This window comes from Lycorma delicatula, chromosome 1 (genome assembly GCF_047948215.1).
Source record: "Lycorma delicatula isolate Av1 chromosome 1, ASM4794821v1, whole genome shotgun sequence".
NCBI lineage: Eukaryota > Metazoa > Arthropoda > Insecta > Hemiptera > Fulgoridae > Lycorma > Lycorma delicatula.
In genome coordinates, this window is record NC_134455.1 from 191,259,202 (window position 1) to 191,280,646 (window position 21,445).

Below are 21,445 nucleotides of genomic sequence, written 5' to 3' on the forward strand. Positions count from 1 at the left end.
GCTACAAAGTGCAGTATTAATTTTTAAGTATAATCCCGGTTTACACCGATTCACGTTTTCCAACTTGTCACAAGTTTTTGCATTCCGTTACTGAAACATTTTAGCGGTCTTTCTCGGATCCAAATGGCCAGCGCTTCCTTTGCCTAATCGTCGGTGGTGTAATGATTATCTTTGAGATCTCTCTTGAGATGAGGGAAGAAGTAGAGTTGCACGGAGACAAATCCAGAGAGTATGGCGGATGCGGAATAAGCTCAAACTTCAGCTTGCGAAGAGCCATCACAGAGTTAATTTTTTTTACCAGATGGTACCCTTCTTTTTTCCTGTTTAGCCTCCGGTAACTACCGTTTAGATAATTCTTCAGAGGATGAATGAGGATGATATGTATGAGTGTGAAGGAAGTGTAGTCTTGTACATTCTCAGTTCGACCATACCTGAGATGTGTGGTTAATTGAAACCCAACCACCAAAGAACACCGGTATCCACGACCTAGTATTCAAGTCCGTGTAAAAATAGCTGGCTTTACTAGGACTTGAACGCTGGAACTCTCGACTTCCAAATCAGCTGATTTGGGAAGACGCGTTCACCACTAGACCAACCCGGTGGGTTACCAGATGGTACCCATCGTGCACAAAATTTACGGTAATCCAATTGCTCGATAGTATGGCCTACTCGTTCTTTAGATATGCCTTACTGAACAGCGATGCGTTGCTGGGTGATTTGCCAGTCACTTTGAAGTAAATCGAAGACCTCCTTTCGATGTTTCTCGTTAGTCACAGAAACTGGTCTTCCGCTGCGAGGTGCCTCCTCAATTGTCACTTTACCAGCTTCACATTCGCGAAATTTCAACGTCCACCTATTCACAGTACTCCTATCAACAGAGTCACTACCGTAAACCGCTTTTAAACGATGAAAAATATTCGTAGGATTCACATTTTCTGATTAAAAATTCGATCACTGCGCGCTGTTTTAACCTGTTGACATATTGGCGGTACTCGACTCCATTTTAACTGCTACTGAAAACAAACCGGTAAATGGATTTCAACGCGTTGTCGCAGATTTATAGAGGGGGAATTTATCTACCATGTGCTGCCACGCCCAACTTGATAGTACCTTTTGTCTCCGTGTAGCACGCTACTGTGCAAAATTATCAGCCGAGCCTCGTAGTGTAAAACTCTCCTACATCGGTTGGATGTGTGCCGCGTGACGAAATGTCCGTCATATTGAACACTTGCGGGACAAATTGTACTGGTTACTCTTTCATTTTTTGTGATTCTTTAATGTATGTTAAAATATAGAGAAATTAAATAGTTTTAAAAACCCAATATTCTTTTCTACAAATCCTGTATATGTGGGTGAGTTTTAAGTGTCATAATTGTAATAGTAGGTAATGGCACTTGAATTACTCTGAAATAAAATAGCCCAACCCTAAAAATAGCAACAGCTAGCCAATTTAAAATTGATTGAGAAAGTAAGAACTGAAGTGGTTTCTTGCTCTTCATGAAGGTGGAATATACAATTTCATCCAGTATGCCAAGCCCACTGAAGAATGAATCTACTCAGCTCTCTATGCATGATTGGCTGTATAATTTACATAATTATTCTCAGAGAAAAAACTTTGACTGGTGTCAAAGTACTTCAATTAGGTTATATGTAATAAAGGAAAAAGAAATTAACGTATCCCTTTCTGCCATGAAAGGCAGCTTGTTTATTGGACCATAAGCAATACATTTTCATGTTTCCTTTTACCACTTTCAAGGTCACTTCCTTCTTGACTGAATCCATTCCTTTGTTTCTGTAGCGTCCCTTGAACTCCAGTTTTCTTCTGTAATATTTGTCCCTTGACTACTCAGTAAAGGTAACTAAACCATCTTAAATCTAATTTTACTTTTAACAGCAAACTACATACAAACATCTCTCTTCACAACAAAATTATGAATGAAAAATAATTACAAATGTCAAAAAATGTAACATGTTTAAGAAATAATCATTGAAGTAGTAACAATTTAAGTTAATTTGTCTATTATATAATACACTAGCTGATTACCCGGTGTTGCCCAGATATTAATTTATTCTATCTAATCTTCTATTAAACAAGAAAAGTAATCAAATCTAACTATAGTCTAAAATCAAGGTAATTTTATTACATATTTTTAAAGTATAAGATAGTGTACAAATTCACTATAATATTAAAATAACACAAAACTTGATTAAAACAACATTTTTGTTTCCCCTCCAGGAGCAAGTAAATAAATAATATACATAATAATTAATAAATAAACAAACTGTAAATAAATTCTTGGGTGAACTCATCCTTGAACAAGCAACATGAAGTCGTGCATGTGAGAAACCTTCTAGAAGGTTCTACAGTGTTCTATTTGACTAAACTAGGACTTAAATGTCATTGAGACTGTCACCAGTCAGCCTAGCAACCCTGAAAACTATGGATTCAACACTAATATCGGTTGTTTTTGATTTTTTTACATGTCATCCCCAACCGTAGGGGTGTCTTACCCCCACGGCATTTTTCCCCGATAGTAAGTCATATATGCATCAAGTTTGGTTGAAATTGCCGCAGGCATTTTAGAGATATGCTGGAACATACTTCCATTTTTATATATATATATAGGTAGATTATTAGGGCTATTGCCTAAATGAAAATATGGATAATTAATTAAAGATAAATTTATGTAGAATCACTGGAAAATCTTTACAAAATCATTCAGAAATTGAGGAAAAACGAAAAAGAAAATAGATGATTCATTAAAAATTTAATTCAGTGGTACCATCTTGGCCTTTCATCTGGAGGTCCTGGGTTCAAATCCTGGTTAGGCATTCCATTTTTCATACAATACAAATTTCTATCTGGCTAATGACATACAGTCTTAATACTGGTTCTTTTTTTTTATAAAATGTAGTTTTGAAGAATAAGCTTTTTCATTGTTGGACTTTTGTTAGTTTTTAACGTAGTATTTCTTCGCAATACAGTACAGTAAATCTGGCACTAAATAAAGGCCAACTGTGTGTTTCGGATAGGCAGTGATTTTTTTTCCATCATGTAAAAGGGTCAAACCTGAATTTAAATTTGTGTTTAATAGTATGTTTATTTAAGTGTGTATGTTTGAAAGATAGTGAGGATGAAAGGAATTTATTTTTTTTACTTGTACAATAATTGATACATTTGTTTCTTGTTATCATCAGGACATTTCAGAGTAAATCTTGTTAAGCTATCTATTTCTGGTCATAAAAAAATACCATCCAACAGTGCATTTTGTACCATTTCAAGGGAACAACTTTCCTAAGATCCAACACCAAATAAAAAATAGTTGAAATTACACAAAATTTTCAAAGATAATCTCAGAGAAAATTAAAATTAAGTTTATATCAACACGATTGAAAAAAATATTTATTGTGGCAAGGGAATTCCTACTTCACATGCAACGTACATAATGATTCATTTTAGAAAATTCAGCTATTCTATGTAAACAAAACTTCATTTTTTGTATCCATTATTTAAATGATAGATTTGAAACAAGTAGGATGTTAAAATAAATAAAGGAAAACTAACATTGAACCCTAGAATGCAGATAAATATTTTTCAAACGGTGTTAACAGATTGATTAAAGCATAAAATAAGGTTATAATGGAGTAAATCTGACATCGAAACATGCATTTTGGGTAGACAACAATTTTTTTTTATCATGTAAAAGGGTCAAACCTGAATATAAATTTGAGTTTTCGCAGTGAGGGGTGCCCCCATCTTGAAAATAAGGGTTTGATCAGTTTTTTCGTTTATCTTGAAAACTATATCTCCCACAAAAATTTTGTAAAGAGACTTTTAGAAGATAATATCATCTAAAACTTTATTAATAACTTTTTGTTGTAACTTTTATAATAAAAAAGTTGTAAACAAAAATAAATCTAAAATTAAGGGATGAATGCTTTTAAAGCGTAATAACTTTTTTCTATTTATTTTACGAAAAATTTACATCAGAGCTTTTTTATAAATCATTTCTTAATGAATAATTTAACCTACTAATATTTATAATTTTCTTTATTTTTTGAGGTGTTTTAGCACCTTAAATTGAAGCAACTAATGGGTCAGAAATATAAGGAAATACAAATTTTATTTTTAATTATTTTACATATTCTTTCATTTTATGTTGTTTTCTTGTATTTTAGGCACAGAAAATATGTTCATTATAATTTAACTGTTTAACTTATAGAATGTACATATAAATACTTTTTATTTAATTTATAACATATATGAAGTAGTAAATTATTGTGTACATTCAACCTTAATTAAAACATATTCACTGCATGTTTTTTAAAAATTTTATTTTTTTGTGTGATATGTTCCAGTTCTTTCAGACTACTCAATTCTCATTCTATTGTAATTGGGAACCAGTTCCTGTCTAGTTACATCAGACCTATTCTCTATTCTTTTTTAACATATATAGACTTAACATGAAGCTAGTAAAACCAAACAGTTCATGATAAATGATCATTATAGCTATGTCAGTTGGTACAGGCAGCTATTTATTCCTCCTGCTCATGAGAGTTGGTAGAGACTGTTGGATTGCCACACTTGGCTGTAGTAGCACTCTGGGCAAAATCCACTATGGATCTCAGCAACATTATATTTTTCTCTACTTTAAAATGCATCAGTACAGTCTAACAAATAAGTTCAGAACACAAAGACCTTGTAATTTGAAGGATTAATTACAATTACTTTTTATTGTAATATGGAACTTTACATAGCTCAATTTCCATTCTATTGGGGCTTCTTCCCCTTGTAAACATAGGTTAATTATATTAGAAATTCTATCACTACTGTTGAAAAAAATCTTTGAGCTCAGTACGCTTCTGAAATTTTATTAATCTTTAGATTTGAAAAAAAAAACTTCTTTAATATTTGTTCTAAAATAGAAGAATAACTGCCATATTCTCTGATAATTTTCCAAATTAATTTTAGCTCTCTCTTTTACTGTTTAGCCTCCAGAACCACTATAAGGTACACTTCAGATAAAGACGTATATGAATGTGAATGAAGTGCAGTCTTGTAGTCTCAGGTCGACCATTCCTGAGATGTGTAGTTAATTGAAACCCATCCATCAAAGAACACCAGTATCCATGATCTAGTATTCAAATCCATATAAAAGTAAACTGCCTTTATTAGGATTTGAACCTTAGAACTCTTGACTTGGAAATCAGCTGATTTGTGATGAGTTAACCACTAGACAAACCCAGTAGGTTATTTCAGCTAAAATTAATTTTAGCTGAAGTATGACAATTTCCTTGGATTCTAGTAGGTGGTGATCTCCCGGTGAATTCCTATAATAGACCCTTACAACATCTGGACTTATTAATGCTCAACAAATATTTTCACAGACTAATCTTTTTAAAATATTCCAAGCTTCTCAAGAAAATAGTGTTGGGTTGACTCCCCGTCACTCAGAAAATATTAAACTCTTAAATCTCCTAATATGAAGTTCCAGATTTTGGACAGGGATATTATATAGATAAAAAATTACACCCTAACACTCAAAAAAAAATATAGCTAGTGATCACCTTCTGCAATTCTGGACACAGAATAGTGTTTCTGTAATGTACATATCTACTTTAGTTTTAATCTTATGATAAAAAAGCGATTTTGAGGCCAAATATTTTTACCTATTTCGTCAATGCACAATTGAAATTATTGGTGCTTGTTATTTGTTGGTCAAATTTTAATTCTCTATTTATTCTCAACTTTAAAATTAAATGAGTGATTATTTAGTTAAACTAGAATGTTTTATATTATAATCTTGCTTTTTTTAAAATTAATATTCCTCAGTTTTTTCTTTGTTAACATGTCTACATTCACTCATGTCATGTTACCATTATTATTCATTCATATCTACCATTTATATAGGTGTTTGTACAAACTTAATTTTTGCCATTATTTATTACTGCATTTATCTGCATAAAAACCCTGCATTATATTTCATGTTTAAAATTTTAAGGTGCAGATCTGATTAGAATAATTACTGCATGAATGATGTATTATATTTGATTATTTTTTTATTAGCCAGTAATGCATATATAACTGACTATGAAAGGTTACAGAAAAACAGGTACAAGTAAAAAAGATGAATTTTATTATAACATTTGCCTCTGCCACAAAGGTTAATACTGTTATGTCTCTATTACTATTTCATACGTAGAATGAAATGAGTTTCTGGAAATATAATATGCTGCAGTTTTTAGTATTTCATTTCAAGTGAAATTCCTTCATGCTTTTCATATACCTTTCAGTACTCAAGTTGATTTCAAAATTGTATATGTGTCACATCACAATCCTCTTCTTTTTTTTTAAATAAATGGTTTGTTTAAAAGTTATGTTTTCAAACAAAAAAAACTTCATTCATTTACTATTGCCAAAAAATTAAATTTTGTCAGAAGCTGAAATTATTGGTAACTGAGCAGCCAAAAAAAATGTGACATCAATGAATCATGTATTTGAGATTGGCGAAAGAAAAAAAAATTATTGCTTGTACTTCTTCAAAAAGATGATTGTTTTGTGGACTGAAATCTGGAAAATTCCCCATATTAGAGCAATGTTAGGTGTAATCTCTGTTTGTTAAAGAAAAAAGGGAAAAGCGTTCTGCAGTTTTTACAGAAATATGCATTATAAATTTGAAATGCATAACTTTAACAGTTAACATTGAAAATTTTACAGCTAGCAGAGGTTGATTTCAAAAATATATGTGCATATCTGGTTTGACTATAAGAAGCCACACAAGTATTTGTCATCTTTGACAAACACTATTGTCAACAATTGCCAGAAGCATATGAAGAAAAACTTATTGAATTTCAGCGATATGTTATTGGCTTACACAAAAAATTCAATTTCAAACTATCACAAACAAGTAAGCTGATCAAATGCCTGAATACTTTGAAATGCCACAGAATTCAACTATAAGTTTGATTGACAAAAGAAATGTTCCTATTCGAACTGATGGTTGTGAAAAACAAAGACGTGCTTGCCATTTTACCAGACAGAACAAAACTTACATCTTTTGCTATTTGCAAGCAAAATACTTTGCCTAAAAAAATTTCCTAGAGGGGATAATCGTTTGATCCACCAAAAATGGATATATGGATACTCATATTTAATGCATGAATAGTTGATTGGTGTGGTTTCATAGACCCAAAGCTTGTGAAAGGTAAAATCTGTGCTTGTCCTTGAAAGCTTTCAAGGAAATTTAACAGAATATATAAAAAATAATTCTGAATTGGTAATTATTCCAGGAGGGTTAACTTCTCTCCTTCAATCTTTTGAAGTGTGTATTAATAAGCCTTTTAATGACAGATTTAAAGAATTTTGTTCTTGGATGGGAAACTATGATCATTCATTTACACTCACTGGATGAATTAAAAGACCTCTATATCTCCTTGGTCTGTAAATGGATACTGACTGCATGGAAAAATATATCTTCAGAGCTAATGATTAAAAATTTAAAAAAGGGTTGTCTCAAATAATAAGAATGGAGTGGAAGATAGTCTGGGAAAACAAGGAGGAAAAAGACTGATTCTGGATTTGAAAATGGATACCAAAGTTAAGAAGAAGGTAACTAAAGGAACTAGCTGAAAAGCTTAGCCATTGTAAATAGTTATTTATATCTTTTATAAATAAATTTGTAAATCTGAGTGTTATTTATTTTTTACTAATACAAAATCTTTCATTATTGAAGAAGTGAAAATGAGTATATATATTCTAAAATGTTTTTTCTTTTACATTAATCTTAAAATTAGCCTACAATTCTTACGAGGATAAATATATTAAATTTAACTCATTTCTTTTGTATTTTATTACTACTTTCAGTTAAAATTTTCTTTATTTTGATTTTCTTTATTTCAAATATTTCATTTGTTAATCTTTTACAGCTTTTTTTCTTATTTTAATTAGGCTATTTTAGAACTGTATATATATATTAAAAAAATTGAATGCTAATTTGTGACAGTGGATTAAAAAATGTACAACTGTATTTGTTTTTAAAAATGGCTCTTTCTTTGAGTTATCAGCCATTAGATTTGATGTTTTTCTACATTCCTTATGTTCTGTGCTAATTAAAGTGCTACTTACAAAGTAATGAAGACAGTAAGTAATAAGAAAATGCAACATTTGGATTAAGTTACCTTCATATACTGAACAAATGATAATGAAAAAGCCAAATGGGCAGAGAAATATGATTTCTCTTCTGCTACAGTAGCAATCTAGTGCACATTGATTCTTACTACATTCATGAAGAAGAATACATCTGTAGAAAAGAGTTTGCCAGCATCAGTGTTTAGGTAAGGTGCACTCCCAGTGAAGAATTCACAAGTGTTGACATTTCCTGGACAGGCTTGGCACTTGATTCTCAAATTTAAAAAACTGAAATATTTAAAATGAAACAATAACCAGGAGTAGTGCAATACCTCTTTACCTCTTAGTGCATTACCTCTTTAAAAATACTTTAACTGTAGAGCAACAATCATTCTACAAATGTTTAGCTTCATGAAGTGTTAAAATAGAACATTGGTTTGGAAAATTAATAGTGTGATTTCTAATACTGAAGAGGTAATAAATGAATAAATATAAAAAAAATACTCTTTGTACAGTATTACACTGTTTTTTTTATTTACGTAACAAATCAAAAATCTTATGAGAATTTTTTAAGCAGTAAATAAAAGAGTAATGAACCAATCAAAATCGATGATAAGTAAGGGAGTTAGATTGTTCATCAGAGAGGAAAAGATAGAAGAAATGAAATTGCAAGATGGTCTTTAATATTAACTGAAATCACATTAATTTTTAATTAAAATAAGAAATAATGTAGTTATATAATATGTCTATAATTTCATTAATTATATTAACTGTTCTAAAAAATAAAGAAAAATATTGCAAATCCATAATTTACCAATAAATAAAAGAAGTAAGTTGACCCTCTATGTATCAAATTTCAAGGTTCCTGGAAAAAATGGATATATAGAAGAAATACATGTTGCAAATTTTTCATTATTTTCTTACTAAAAACAATTATGTATAGCTAATATTTAGGGTTAAAGAAAACTTTATTTCATTTTTTGTATACGAACATACAAAAAATGAAACAAAATTTTTAATTATTTTTGGACAATAATGTCTTTGTGAATATAATCTTTTGCCAAAATCATTTTAAAATATGTTCACTTTTAATCAGAGGTAGAAATTTCTTTGGGATCATTGGCAATAAATCTCAAGCTGTGTTGGACAATTTGGAATGCTTCAATTACTGGTTTTCTGGATGATTTTTCAATTAATTAATCTTCATTATCATCATCTTTGAGTTCATCTTGATCAAAGCAGTCGTCCATTATGTCCTGATCGGTGGGGTAATCAGCCACAACTAAGTTCTTGTCCACATGTAAATATTGCTTAATTCAACAGTCAATTATTTGTCCTAATTAAACAAGTTGTTTCCATGTTTCTTCTGTATTTTTGGTATTTGTTTTGTTCTTCATCTTCTGTTTTTTCTTGAATTTCATTAGAAATTTCTTCTACAAAACCAGCTTTAGCAAAACAGTTTTTTATTATAGTGGGTAATAGATCATTCTCCCATACTTTGGCTAAAGTGCTTATACATAATCAAAGATTTACTCATTTTTCTGTAGATTCATCATTTTCAAATGCAAAACTGAGAATTTGTTTTTGGTAATGAGCTTTCAAATTTTTAATTACCCATTTGTTCTTGGGTAGTAATTTAGCAGTCATATCAGCCAGGAAGAAAACAAGCTTAATGTTAGTTAAATTTCATTCAACTGAACTCGAATGGGCCAGGCAATAGTCCACAAAAAGAAGCACTCTTCTTTTTTGATCATTCGTTTATCAAAGTTAGTTACCCACTTCTCAAAAATTTCTTCAGTCATCCATGATTTTCTATTAAATCATAGTCACCTTCAAGTAATTTCATGACTTTGAAACAACGTGGCTAATTACTTTTTACTATGACAAGGAGTTTTCATTTCTCCTTACTGGTCATGTCTGCACAAATGACAACCGTGATTTTTGGTCCTTACTATGGTTTCCTCCAAAACATTTATTATCTTTGAAAGTAAAAAGTTTTACTAGGCAACCACTTGAAAAAACATCAGTTTCATCCATGTTAAACAAATTGGCAAGCTCATATTCTTTTAAAATGGCTTTCTGAAAAGTGTTTTGCCATTGTGTGTTGGAAAAACAAGCACTTTCACCACTTAAATGCCATGATGCTTTTTGAATTTATCAAGCCATTAAGAGCTAACTTGGAAGTTGCAAATTTCCAAATTTGCAGCATATTCAGTCACTTTATCCTTAATGAATGGCCCAATCACCAGCATGTTCTTGTCTCATATCATTTTTACTCTCTCATCATTTTTACTCATTCCAATACTGCTTCATCAATCTTGTCAAATTGTAAGGCTTTAAATAGTTTCCAATCTCCTGTAACACTTTCAAAAGTTTTAATAATCTAATCACAATTTTTCAAAATTGTTGTACTCTCAAAATTTTATACTTTTTTGCCATGTATTTATCTTTCATCCTGTTTTTTTACGTCTTTTATTAAGCTGAACTGATCTTTTACACTTAATGATTTCTGTTAGGGGCCATGTTCACTATAAAAAAAATAGAGCTAAATTGAATTTAAAGAAAAAACCTTGTTCCAAGTTAAGAAAGGGATTCATAGAACAGAAGCAAAGAATAACATTTGATCACACCGGCAAGTTTTTATTGCTTTTTTTTAAATAACCTTCCCTTCCCCGATTACTATTGCAGAAGAATCAATGAAACAGTTTTTTTTTTTTTTATTTAATTTATATTCCTTCTTATGAACAAAATCCATGGGCATCTTTTTACTGCAGAAAGTATACATAATATTCTTTTTGAGAAAATCTTTGTTCAACATGTAGAAATTTTATTTGATGAACAGAAATTTTCAATTTTTGGAAGTTAGATGTAAGGGAGGTTCAAGTGAAATAAAAAATGTTAAAAGTTTCCTGAAATTGTTTTTAAAAAGTTTACGTAAAAAAAATGAATGCATGTAAACATACACTGAGAAAATCTTATACTGTTTTTTCTGTTTAGCCCTATTACTGACTAAACAAGCTGTAAATGCAATACTGTATTGTATTCAACAAAAACTGTAATGACCTTTTGGATAATGGTGTACTGAATATGCAGGACAGCATAATGTACGGACTGGTCTAATAGTGTAGAAAAATTCGGATTAGACAGATCAGATGAATGTTAATATTATATACATCTATTTTCGTGTAGTGTATTTTTTTAAAAAATATTATTTTGCATTTTGTTACTTTTAATACATATTACTGAAATTAATCTTTTTAAGATTCATATTATTCCTCTGTACTGATAAATTACATTTTAATTCTAATAAATAAACCACCCATTACAAAACATTTGAGATATTTAATTTTTCATAAAAGTACTTTCGGAGGATCCTGCAACCTCAGTCGTGATTGAAATAATTCTATTGTTGCAAAATAAAAATTTTAAAATAAAAATACTAAAATAATGAAAACTATGTATTATACATGAGTACTGCTATCTTTTGTAGTTTTTATAAGACTGTTTACCTCGAACACTGTCTGATGGTAAGTCAAATTAAAATTTTGTTTGTTTTTATATATATAATATTTTTCTAATATATTTAATCTTATGTCATCTTTAACCTTTTCCCATCACAATGATCCGCAGTTGATTAGCGCTCCGTGAAAATATGTTGGTATCTGATTGCCTCCCTTCATAGTCTTATGCTACCCTCTAGTGAAAAAAATTTCAAAAAATTACAGTATATTAAGAGATTTAACAGATTCCGACAAAAAATAACCATTACGATTGGATATTTTTATGCCTGTAACAAAAAAAAATTGAAACAGTACAAAAATTACGATAATTTAATTGCAGAATTTTTTTGCGCAATTCTACTGCGTTTTTTATTAGCGAAATTTTTTTTTTGCTTTGTGTTTATGAAACATAGTTTACTGATTTTAAAAATAATACTTTCAAGCAAATCGGTTGAAAATTGGGCAAAATATGATAAAAACCCGTGTCTTAAATCACAGATTAGTAACATATGTTAGTATAAATGAAAGTAGATTCAGAAAACTACGTTTTATAAAAATCCTCACCACTCAAAAGGCTATTCAGACTGACAAAAACCATTTTTACTGTATACTGTTATTCATTACAAATCGATGTGTGTTACATGTTTACTGATATCATTTGTCCGAAAAGATATTTATAGACCTCAAGTAAAAGTAACGTATTTATGACCACAAATTCCTTTTTTTTTTGTGTGCCATATATCATAATTTATTATGTGTTTCAATACATCGATATGTTGCTAGTAAGATAAGCTATTTTTGTAAATAATAAATAAATCCGTAATCCTCATAGCAATTATAATACACAAGTCACAGACAAACACATTTCTGAGAAAAAAATGGTCATATTCTTTCTAGTCTAAATTAAACATTTTACATCATATAAATGTCGTTCAAATTGTGTAATAAAACTGATTCCTTTGTGAATATAAAAAAAAATAACCCACTTAGATCCCATATAAAATGATTTTGTAACAGAGTTTTAAAACTGACGCCGCACATAACCAGTTCCAAGGCTACATGATCTGAAAAGGTTAATAATTTCTAAATCTGTGTTAATATTAGAAATAGAATGTTTATTGTTTATTAGATGTCTGCCATATTATATAAACCTACTTTATTATTACAGTAATTACAATGTTGTTCAAGAAATAGTTTTAAAGTGAATCTAGTTTCATTATTTAACTTTTCTTTATTACATGTGTATTTGATTGCTCTATTAATCATATTTGTATAAGTGTTAATTTTATTAGACCAAGGATGATTGATTTTTCTATCAAAACACAATAACAAAATAACTACCTTAGAACCAATACATAATAAAACACAAGAGTGAAATTATAGATAAAGTATTTATACACTAATAATATTGTCGCGTGTTCACAGCTCGATCAGGATATTGAGAGATAAACAATTAAAATGATTATATAATTACAATTTATCGATTTAATAATACAGAACATAAATAAAATAAGATAAATCAGTACTAATAAAAATAATAATAATAGTTATCACAACCACAACAGTAATAAATGTCAATAATAATAAACAATGATTACATACAAAATAAAATTTAAAGTAAGGTCAGGATTTATTTACAGGTAGTAAATTGTAAAAACCAGAATTCAGTTCAACTGACCAAAGGCATTACAATGACTGCAAAATCTACACCTGTAACAACTAGTATTGTATTACTTTGAAGATAAGATTAGTCTTATCTAAATAAGTTTATTCAATTCTATTCTCTGCACATACCTTTGCTGTTCACAAATAAAACTAACTATAATTTATGAATGAATTTAATACTTTACTCCTTTCATTAATTGTTTATGGTAACTCACCAAACAGCTTCCTGCACTCCCTCATTGTCCTTACCGGAACTACATTGATATATAACACCATCTTACAATCATGTTGAACATATGCTAATACACACTTCATATACTACTTGCCGACTCCATGCTAAAACTCTTCACATAATACTGGTCTTAGCTTGTCTTTCCTGGAGGATTTATACTCTATCCTCTTGACCTGCAAAACCAAACCCAAGTTGAAGTGTGAGAATCATCGTCCGAGTCCTTACATTTTTCCATAAATTCCTATTCTGGTTCAGTAATTCTTCTCGCGGAACAACATCTGTGTAGGTGTGTCGCTTTCAGTATTACAAAGAATGATTGTTAAACAAACCTGTTAGTTAGCCTTAGAAAAATAATTCCTTTTAGTCCCCTTCTGGATTCCTTTCATTATTATATTTTCTACTGCTTTCTTTTAAATTGGCAGGAATCTGTTATTCAGGTCTGTTATACCGGTCTTACTACAATATCACTGAAAACATTACTAAAACACACAATGAAGAAATATTTAAACAAGCATAACCTAATAACCACATAATAAAATACTAAAAAATAATAAAATAAAAAATCTGTGTGGAATTTATAAAATTAAATGATTTCTAAAGTATTTATATAGGAAAAACAGATAGAACCTTTAAAATTAGATTTCTTGAACATTACAGATATAACAAAAATAATAAATAAAGTTTATCTAATATGGCAGACCATCCGATAAACAATAAACATTCTATTTCTGATATTAATAAACGTTTAGAAATTAAAAAAGATGACACAAAATGAAATATATTAGAAAAATATTACTTGTATGAATACAAGCAAAATTTCAGTTTGATAAACCACCACTGTTTGAGTGAAACAGTCTTATAAAAAATGCAACAGATAGAAACAATACTAGTTTAAATTAGTACACATTTTCATTACTTTAGTATTTTTATTTTTAGATTTTTATCATGTAATTCTTCTCGCGGAACAACATCTGTGTAGGTGTGTCACTGTCAGTATTACAAAGAATGATTGTTAAACAAACCTTTTAGCCTTAGAAAAGTAATTACAGAAGTCCCCTTCTGGATTCATTTCAATCATGACTGAGGATACAGGTCTCACCAAAGTACCCTGATGAAAAATTAAGATGTCTTATCTCAATATTCTGTACTTGGTGGTTTATTTAATAGAATTTAAATATAACTTAACAGTAAAGAAGAATAATGTGAATCTTAAATGATTAATTTCAGTAAAATAGCACACATATATATTTTTTTTTTCCATCTTTTATGACCACATAGGATCACTTTAATCAGTCTGTATTCAACACTCTTTGAAGGGAATGTTTGGGCCTTGCGGTCCTCCCAGTACTTTTTCATACATTCCAATCAACATGCCCTTCTGGTGTTGAAATATTGTGTTGTATCCTTGTGAGTATGAAGCAAGTGTTTTTGTCCTTACATATATATTTTTTTTCTTATTTACCTATTAAGTAGTATTTAATTTTTTTTTATTTCTTAAAAAAATAGTGACAATAAAAATATATATCATAAAATATACCAGGTAATTACTTGGATAACATTTTAACAAGCAATGTTAAATTTTGTGTATTTGTTAATTCCTGTTAACAAACTCATTAAGAGAGGATTTCCATGGAAATATGCTCATTAATAAAACTGACATCATATCTTTTCTTTTAGTTGCTTCTTTATAAGTTTTTTTTTATGTGCCTTCAAAATAATAAGAATTAATTCACAAGCACTTTCTTTGTGCTTCCAAAGACCTTTCTTTTTCTGTTTAGCCTTTAGAACCACCGTAAGGTATTACTTCAGAGGATAATATATATGAATGTCAATGAAGTGTAGTCTCAGGTTGATCATTGCTGAGATGTGTGATTAATTGCAACCCAACCACCAAAGAACACCAGTATCCACGATCTAGTATCCCAAAGACCCAAGAATATAGAAACAGCCATTAGTGTTTTGAAAATATCAACTGATCTTCATGGTTTGAAGGACCAGCTTCTAACATGCCTTCTTCATTTTAAATTTCTAATGAATTCATTTCAATATATGCTTCTTCAACTGTAGTAGAAACAAGAAGTAGACTGGCAATCTTAGATGCCTAGTGTTTAGTTATGAAAAAAAAATACTTATTGAAAAAATTTTTAAGATTTATCTTTGTTATGCAACCAAGAATGAAAGAGATTGAGGTTAAACAGACATTGTTCATAATTTAAAAAAATTACTTAGTTTATACATTTTTAATAATAAAAAATAAAAAGATTTTAAGCAAAAATTTTAACCTATCTTCTAGAGCTCAAAATGATTAAAGAATTTTATTTCTTAAAGAAAAAAATTATTTTACAATAACCTGATTCTACATGCTTTAAGCCATTAACTGTTTACAAAAACATTCAAATTACCATTAAACCATATTACACTCATCAAACTCAACAGCAATTTTTCTTTAGTCTCATGACAAAATCCAGTAAACTCATTCTTCAAACACCCACATCTTTTGATAAAATTAGAGCAATAGAGATACTCATTTACTATTTTTCTTCATTCCTTGCAGCCAAATGCTACTTTCAATTAAATAATATACATGTTTAATACACAAAAAAAAAATTTGTTACAGTTTTTATAAAGTTTATGGTAATAATCTATACACTGCACAATACAAAATGGCTGTTATACCAACAGTGCAGGCATTGGTTTTTTGCCAGGCCAAGCTTCTTTGGCGTATTTCTTCTTTTTTGGTTCTGGAAGTGATGGACCACTATCAGCAGGCAATTCCTGAGGTTGAACTACTGGTGGAGGAGGAGCCATTTCTACATCAGGAGCCGGATTAGGTAATGCTAAACCTAGCCGTGAAGCCAATGCAGATGAAAATAATAGTGTACTAGGTGCTCCAGATGATTGCTGAATTTCAGGACCTAGCAAAAATAATTATTAAAAATTAATAATTCTTTTTTTACTCTTTAAAAACAAAAGAAAAATATAAAATACCTTAGCAGTACAATCATCTCAGTACAAAGATCTGATATTACAAGCAAAAAAAAGTACTTTTTTAAAAATTTTGTTTTCAACTTAAATGATTGGCATTCATATTCATTATGTAAGCCTATAATTAAAATGTATTAAAAATTTGCTAAATTAGCAATCAATATTTGAAGAACATTGAGTTTTTTTTGTTTGCCTTAATTTGGATATTAATCATGATTTCTCATACTGATGAATTTTTTATAAAAATGAATTTTTTCATCATAACATGCGATTTTATTGTTAAAAAAAAAGATACAACAATTTGTTATGTTATCTATGTATGATCTGTTGTATGTAACATAAATTGACCACATACTGGATGCTAGTTTGGGTCAGTATGAAGACATTTATTTCTTCTGTAAATTAATTTTTTTATAGAAAATATATTTGTATGAATATTTTTGCTCTGCTGTAGAAGGAATATGTATGCCATGAGTAGACATAGATCTTGCTCTTGAATGCAGAATTTCAAGTTTGTAAAAAAATATAAATGTTTATAGTGATGAGATAATTTAGTTTCAAAATCTTGTTGATGTCAGTTTGGAAGTTGATGTTTGCTAATAAGAAGGAAGGTACGATTTCTTTCATCAGAACATTTATTTATAAATTAATTACGTCAACGGGCATATCCCTTTCATGAAAGTATTGAAAAAGTTCATATAAATAGGTCTGGAAATGCTTTGTTTTCAAATTACGGCTAACAAAATATTTCACAAAAATGTCTACTTTAAATGTCAAATACTGTTATGCTAAATAGTTCATTTAGTATAACTGAATCTACACAATGCTGTCATGTGCCCCTATTCAAAGAAATCTAAAGGATTCAAATCAGGGATCTGGCTGGCCATGCTCTTGGTCCTCCTTGACCAACCCACCTACTTACGAGACGTGCTTTAGTAAGGTCTATTTTGAATTTGCCTATATTTGCAATGTAAACAAACTATGCTTGCGTACTTTAATTATTTCAATAACTAGCTTCCTGTTAGCAACAACAGTAATCACTTTGTTCTCAGTTGTCTATATTCATCCATATATAACGAGTGTTACAATTTGTGGTCTCCCCAAGTGTGAAGTACGAGGAGTAATCTGATCTTTGATGGCAAAAAACAATTCTGTGGCTGAAATTCACAAATAAATTTATGATGTTTATAGGCTGAATGTTATGAGTGATGCTAAGTAAGATGGTGGTGCCATTCATTACGATAAGGGCAAATGAATGTTCATGGAGATAACAAATGATTTGATTGAAAAAGTTGATGAAAAAATTCAACAAATCTGGCAATTCACCATGTCACAATTGTCATTGTTGTTTCATGATATTTAATTTATGAAGTGTTAATTGAAAAATTTGACTAAAAAATTGTGTGCCAGGTGGATGTTAATTGACAGACACAAAGAAAAACATCTTACTGCAGTGCATGAATTTTTGTGGCATAATAAGAATGAAGCTAGTGAAACGCTAACAGAATATGTTGAAGTTGAAGGTAGCTATATAGAAAAATAGTAAATAAATGTAGTTTTAATGAGTAAATACTAAAGTTTGTGCATATTTTTCAGTTTTGTTTTTATTTCACAATGAACCTAACTTTAAAATTTCTCACCATATTTGGAAATGTTTCATTCAAATGCTGAATTACGCAGTGATCAATATGAGTTGACATTCCATCTTAATGGAAATACTCACACATATTCAAGTTATCCTCTAAAAAGTTGAGGAAGCTTATTCAATAAAAGTATTATTAGTCTTACAAAGAAAGAAGCAAATAAATGTGAGTATATCACAACATAAGTTTAGCAACTCATATCTCCATAAATTATTGTTAATGAAATTTTCAGAACAAAACAATGTAAAAGATACACTAAATGAAGACCAATTAGGTTAATTAGGTTTCAGAAAAAGTATGAGAAAACACTAGAAGCAATTTTAATTGTTAGATTAATTTTAGAAATGAGGTGAAAAAATATAACTATGTAGATTTAGAAAAAAACAATTGTTAACGTAGACTGGAATAGAATATTTTTGATTTTAAGAAAAATATGTTTTAAATGTACAAAAAAAAAATTACTTATAACATGCTGCAGGATGAATATGTACGTCATTTGTAGTCCTTGAAGTACAGCTACTTATCAAATGCAAAATTTTAAATGAATGAAGAAACTGGAAGATAGCTATAAAACTACAGAAAGAATAAATATATAAAGGAATGAGACAAGATTTTGCGGCTGATGCCCTTTAATTTACAGTTTGGAAGAAGCAACAAAAGAATTACAAGAAAGATCTAAGGGTAGAGTAGTAGTTCAAGACAACTAAAAGTGTAAAAATTCACTATTGATACTGTTGTTTGGTTTAATGTAAAAAAAAAAAAAAATATATATATATATATATATAATATAGATTCATTCTAAACAATAAGAATAAGTTCTAAAACATGAACTGCAGTATGCACACTATTCCACTGGAATATGAATAATGGAAAAGTCAGAAAAGCAAAGAAAGGCTTTTGAATAGGCTCATGACTTTTGAGATGTGGTGTCAGAGGAGAATGTTAAAAGTTAGACACGTTGATAAGAGAATGAAGTTTTGCAGTGTAATTTTGTAAAAAGGTTGGTGGACCATAAATTAATATAGGCAGTTTTAGAAGAAAATGCAGAAGGTAAATCAGAATAAGACAACAAATTTTAGAAAATGAAATGGGTAACCAAGTAGTTAAGATGTAAGAAGTATGCTGAGACTAAGAGACTGAACAGAACAGAAAGAAATGGAGCAGTGCATGAAACCAATTGAATTCATAATAATATTTTTTCATTAATAATTATGAATCACCAAATGAAGTAACTGAATGTAACTCACAATTAAGAGGTGCCTTGTGATTATCAGTTCATCTTTAGTCTACATTTTAATAAGCATCTGCATATATAATGTAGTAATAATATTTTTAACTATTGGTGAAAAAAGACATACCTGATCAATTTTTATGTAAAAATTCTTATTGATACATCAATCACAAATGTATGAAAATCTAAACGTGTACACTAAAGAAGATCTAAGTATCAAAAGGCACCCTCTCAATTGGTGAGTTTTGTTAAATTAATTAATGTAACTCTGGTTCAATGTATATTTTCAATGAAGGAAATATGTTTCATCCATTTAATATAGTTAACAATAATATACTTCTAATATTACTTGTCAAAGAAAATAAATGAAATGAAGATATCTCAAACAATATAAACATCTTATACTTAAATATTAGGAATTTTACACTTATATTTCAAATTTAGCTGTAAGAAAAGAGCTACACCATCCCATTATTGGTAGATCAGGTCCCATCATTCAAAAGAATGGGAAAGTGTGGAGGTAACTTTGTAAAAAAAAAAACCTGTCCATCTGATTCTGGATAGTAGCACCCAGTTATAAAACCCCTGCCTAGGGTTACTGTATGACAACCAGTCAACAGTTTCTAAGATGGAGGAAAAGCAATCCTCAATGGCAGAAAAAGTGAAAGAGCCTAGGAGGTGGGTCTCCAAATTAATTGAGGGCCTTTTTCCGGCACTCAATGGTAGTAGTCCTCTACTGGAATTACCTACAGCAGGGCTATGTAATGATTTTACTTGAAATCATTACATAGAAAAGGTGTATATTTAAGAGAAACAGAATGTATTCTTATAATTAGGTTCCAGACAGAATATTAAAATAAGAAGTTAAATAGAGGGGATATTTAATCAATTTATATTTATTTGTGTTTTGAAACGAAGGTAAAATAATAAAGTGGTATAGGAAAATTCGATGATTTTGCTGATTATATAGTTAATTACAATGAAAATAATTAATGCTTTCTTCAGACATAAATCTATATACAAATAAATTGGGCTGAAAGAGGTTTAAATAAATTGACTACTTTGAAGCAAATGCAAGAACTTTGAAGAAATGGTTTCTAATTAATTTACTAATGTTCATGTTTTTCATTGGTGGATGGGGAAGCAATCATTTTATGCAGTTTGCCAGTCTGAAGTTGCTAAAGTGATGGGCTAACACAAAGTCAAATAATTTAGAAAAGGCAGACAGTTTTCACGAGAATACATTTGCTACAAAAACACACTGTAAGGTTACTGCATCAGCAAAAGATAAATATCTATAAAATTTAAATGAAGACATAGAACCAAAATGGAAGAACATCAAATTATGCTGGAATGTTAAATTTTGGAAGCTTTGGGCATTGGTAAGAAAAATACAAATAAAAAAAAATTAGCTGTTGGGAATGATGGAAACAAACCGTGGAAGAAAATAAAAAAGCATAAAAGAACTTTCAACAAATATTTCATATTAGGCAAAACAAAAATGCAAAAATTATGTAACTGTGGTAAACTCAACAAGACAATTCTGACAAGCAAATTTCCAATATTGAGAATGATGATCCATGGGTGGCAACTCATAAGTCATAGCTTATGAAGTGGTTCATCATTTAAACAGAGGAAAAAAGATGTGGCAAATAATAAAGTTATAGATGGTGAGCCTTTTTTTAATATTAGAGAAAGTGCTTATACTCGTGAGAGGATCATCCAGATGGCAGTAAAGAGTAATTATAATCTGATAGATTTAACAGAGTTTAAGGAATTAGAGAAAGCTCTAAGTGATAGTAGATGAAGGTCTTAGACAAGGTGTAGTTTATCCCAAAGTTAGTTAAAGTTATATATTGACAAAGTTTACTGCAAATGGGTTAATAACTTACTGCTTTATAGTTTTCTGACAAGAGGGAAGGACAGAACATTCTGTTTTAATCATGGATGTAATGATCAGATGTGTGGCCACTACACCTGATAATGAGAATAACATTCAAAAAGCAGTTTTAAGCCATTAATCTATGAGGTCTAAAATTGTTTTGGAGAATCAGAGTACTG

At 29.7% G+C, this 21,445-nt stretch overlaps 1 protein-coding gene and 1 long non-coding RNA gene across 5 annotated transcripts in view; one reads left to right on the forward strand and one right to left on the reverse strand.

Moving 5' to 3' along the window:
• LOC142326578 (uncharacterized) overlaps positions 1 to 21,445 on the forward strand; it is a 54,356-nt gene that overhangs the window by 16,061 nt on the left and 16,850 nt on the right. The gene's annotated exons all lie outside the window — the stretch shown is intronic.
• The window catches only part of NiPp1 (nuclear inhibitor of protein phosphatase 1), a 62,663-nt gene continuing 56,953 nt past the window's right edge, over positions 15,736 to 21,445 (reverse strand). For 3 of the 4 annotated variants that reach the window (XM_075369141.1, XM_075369132.1, XM_075369147.1), the window contains one exon: positions 15,737 to 16,440. In XM_075369141.1, the coding sequence (XP_075225256.1) occupies positions 16,196 to 16,440 (245 nt within the window). In that variant the 3' untranslated portion in view covers positions 15,737 to 16,195. Of the gene's footprint in view, positions 16,441 to 21,445 lie in introns of all 4 variants that reach the window. The other variant, XM_075369152.1, reaches the window with a different exon arrangement.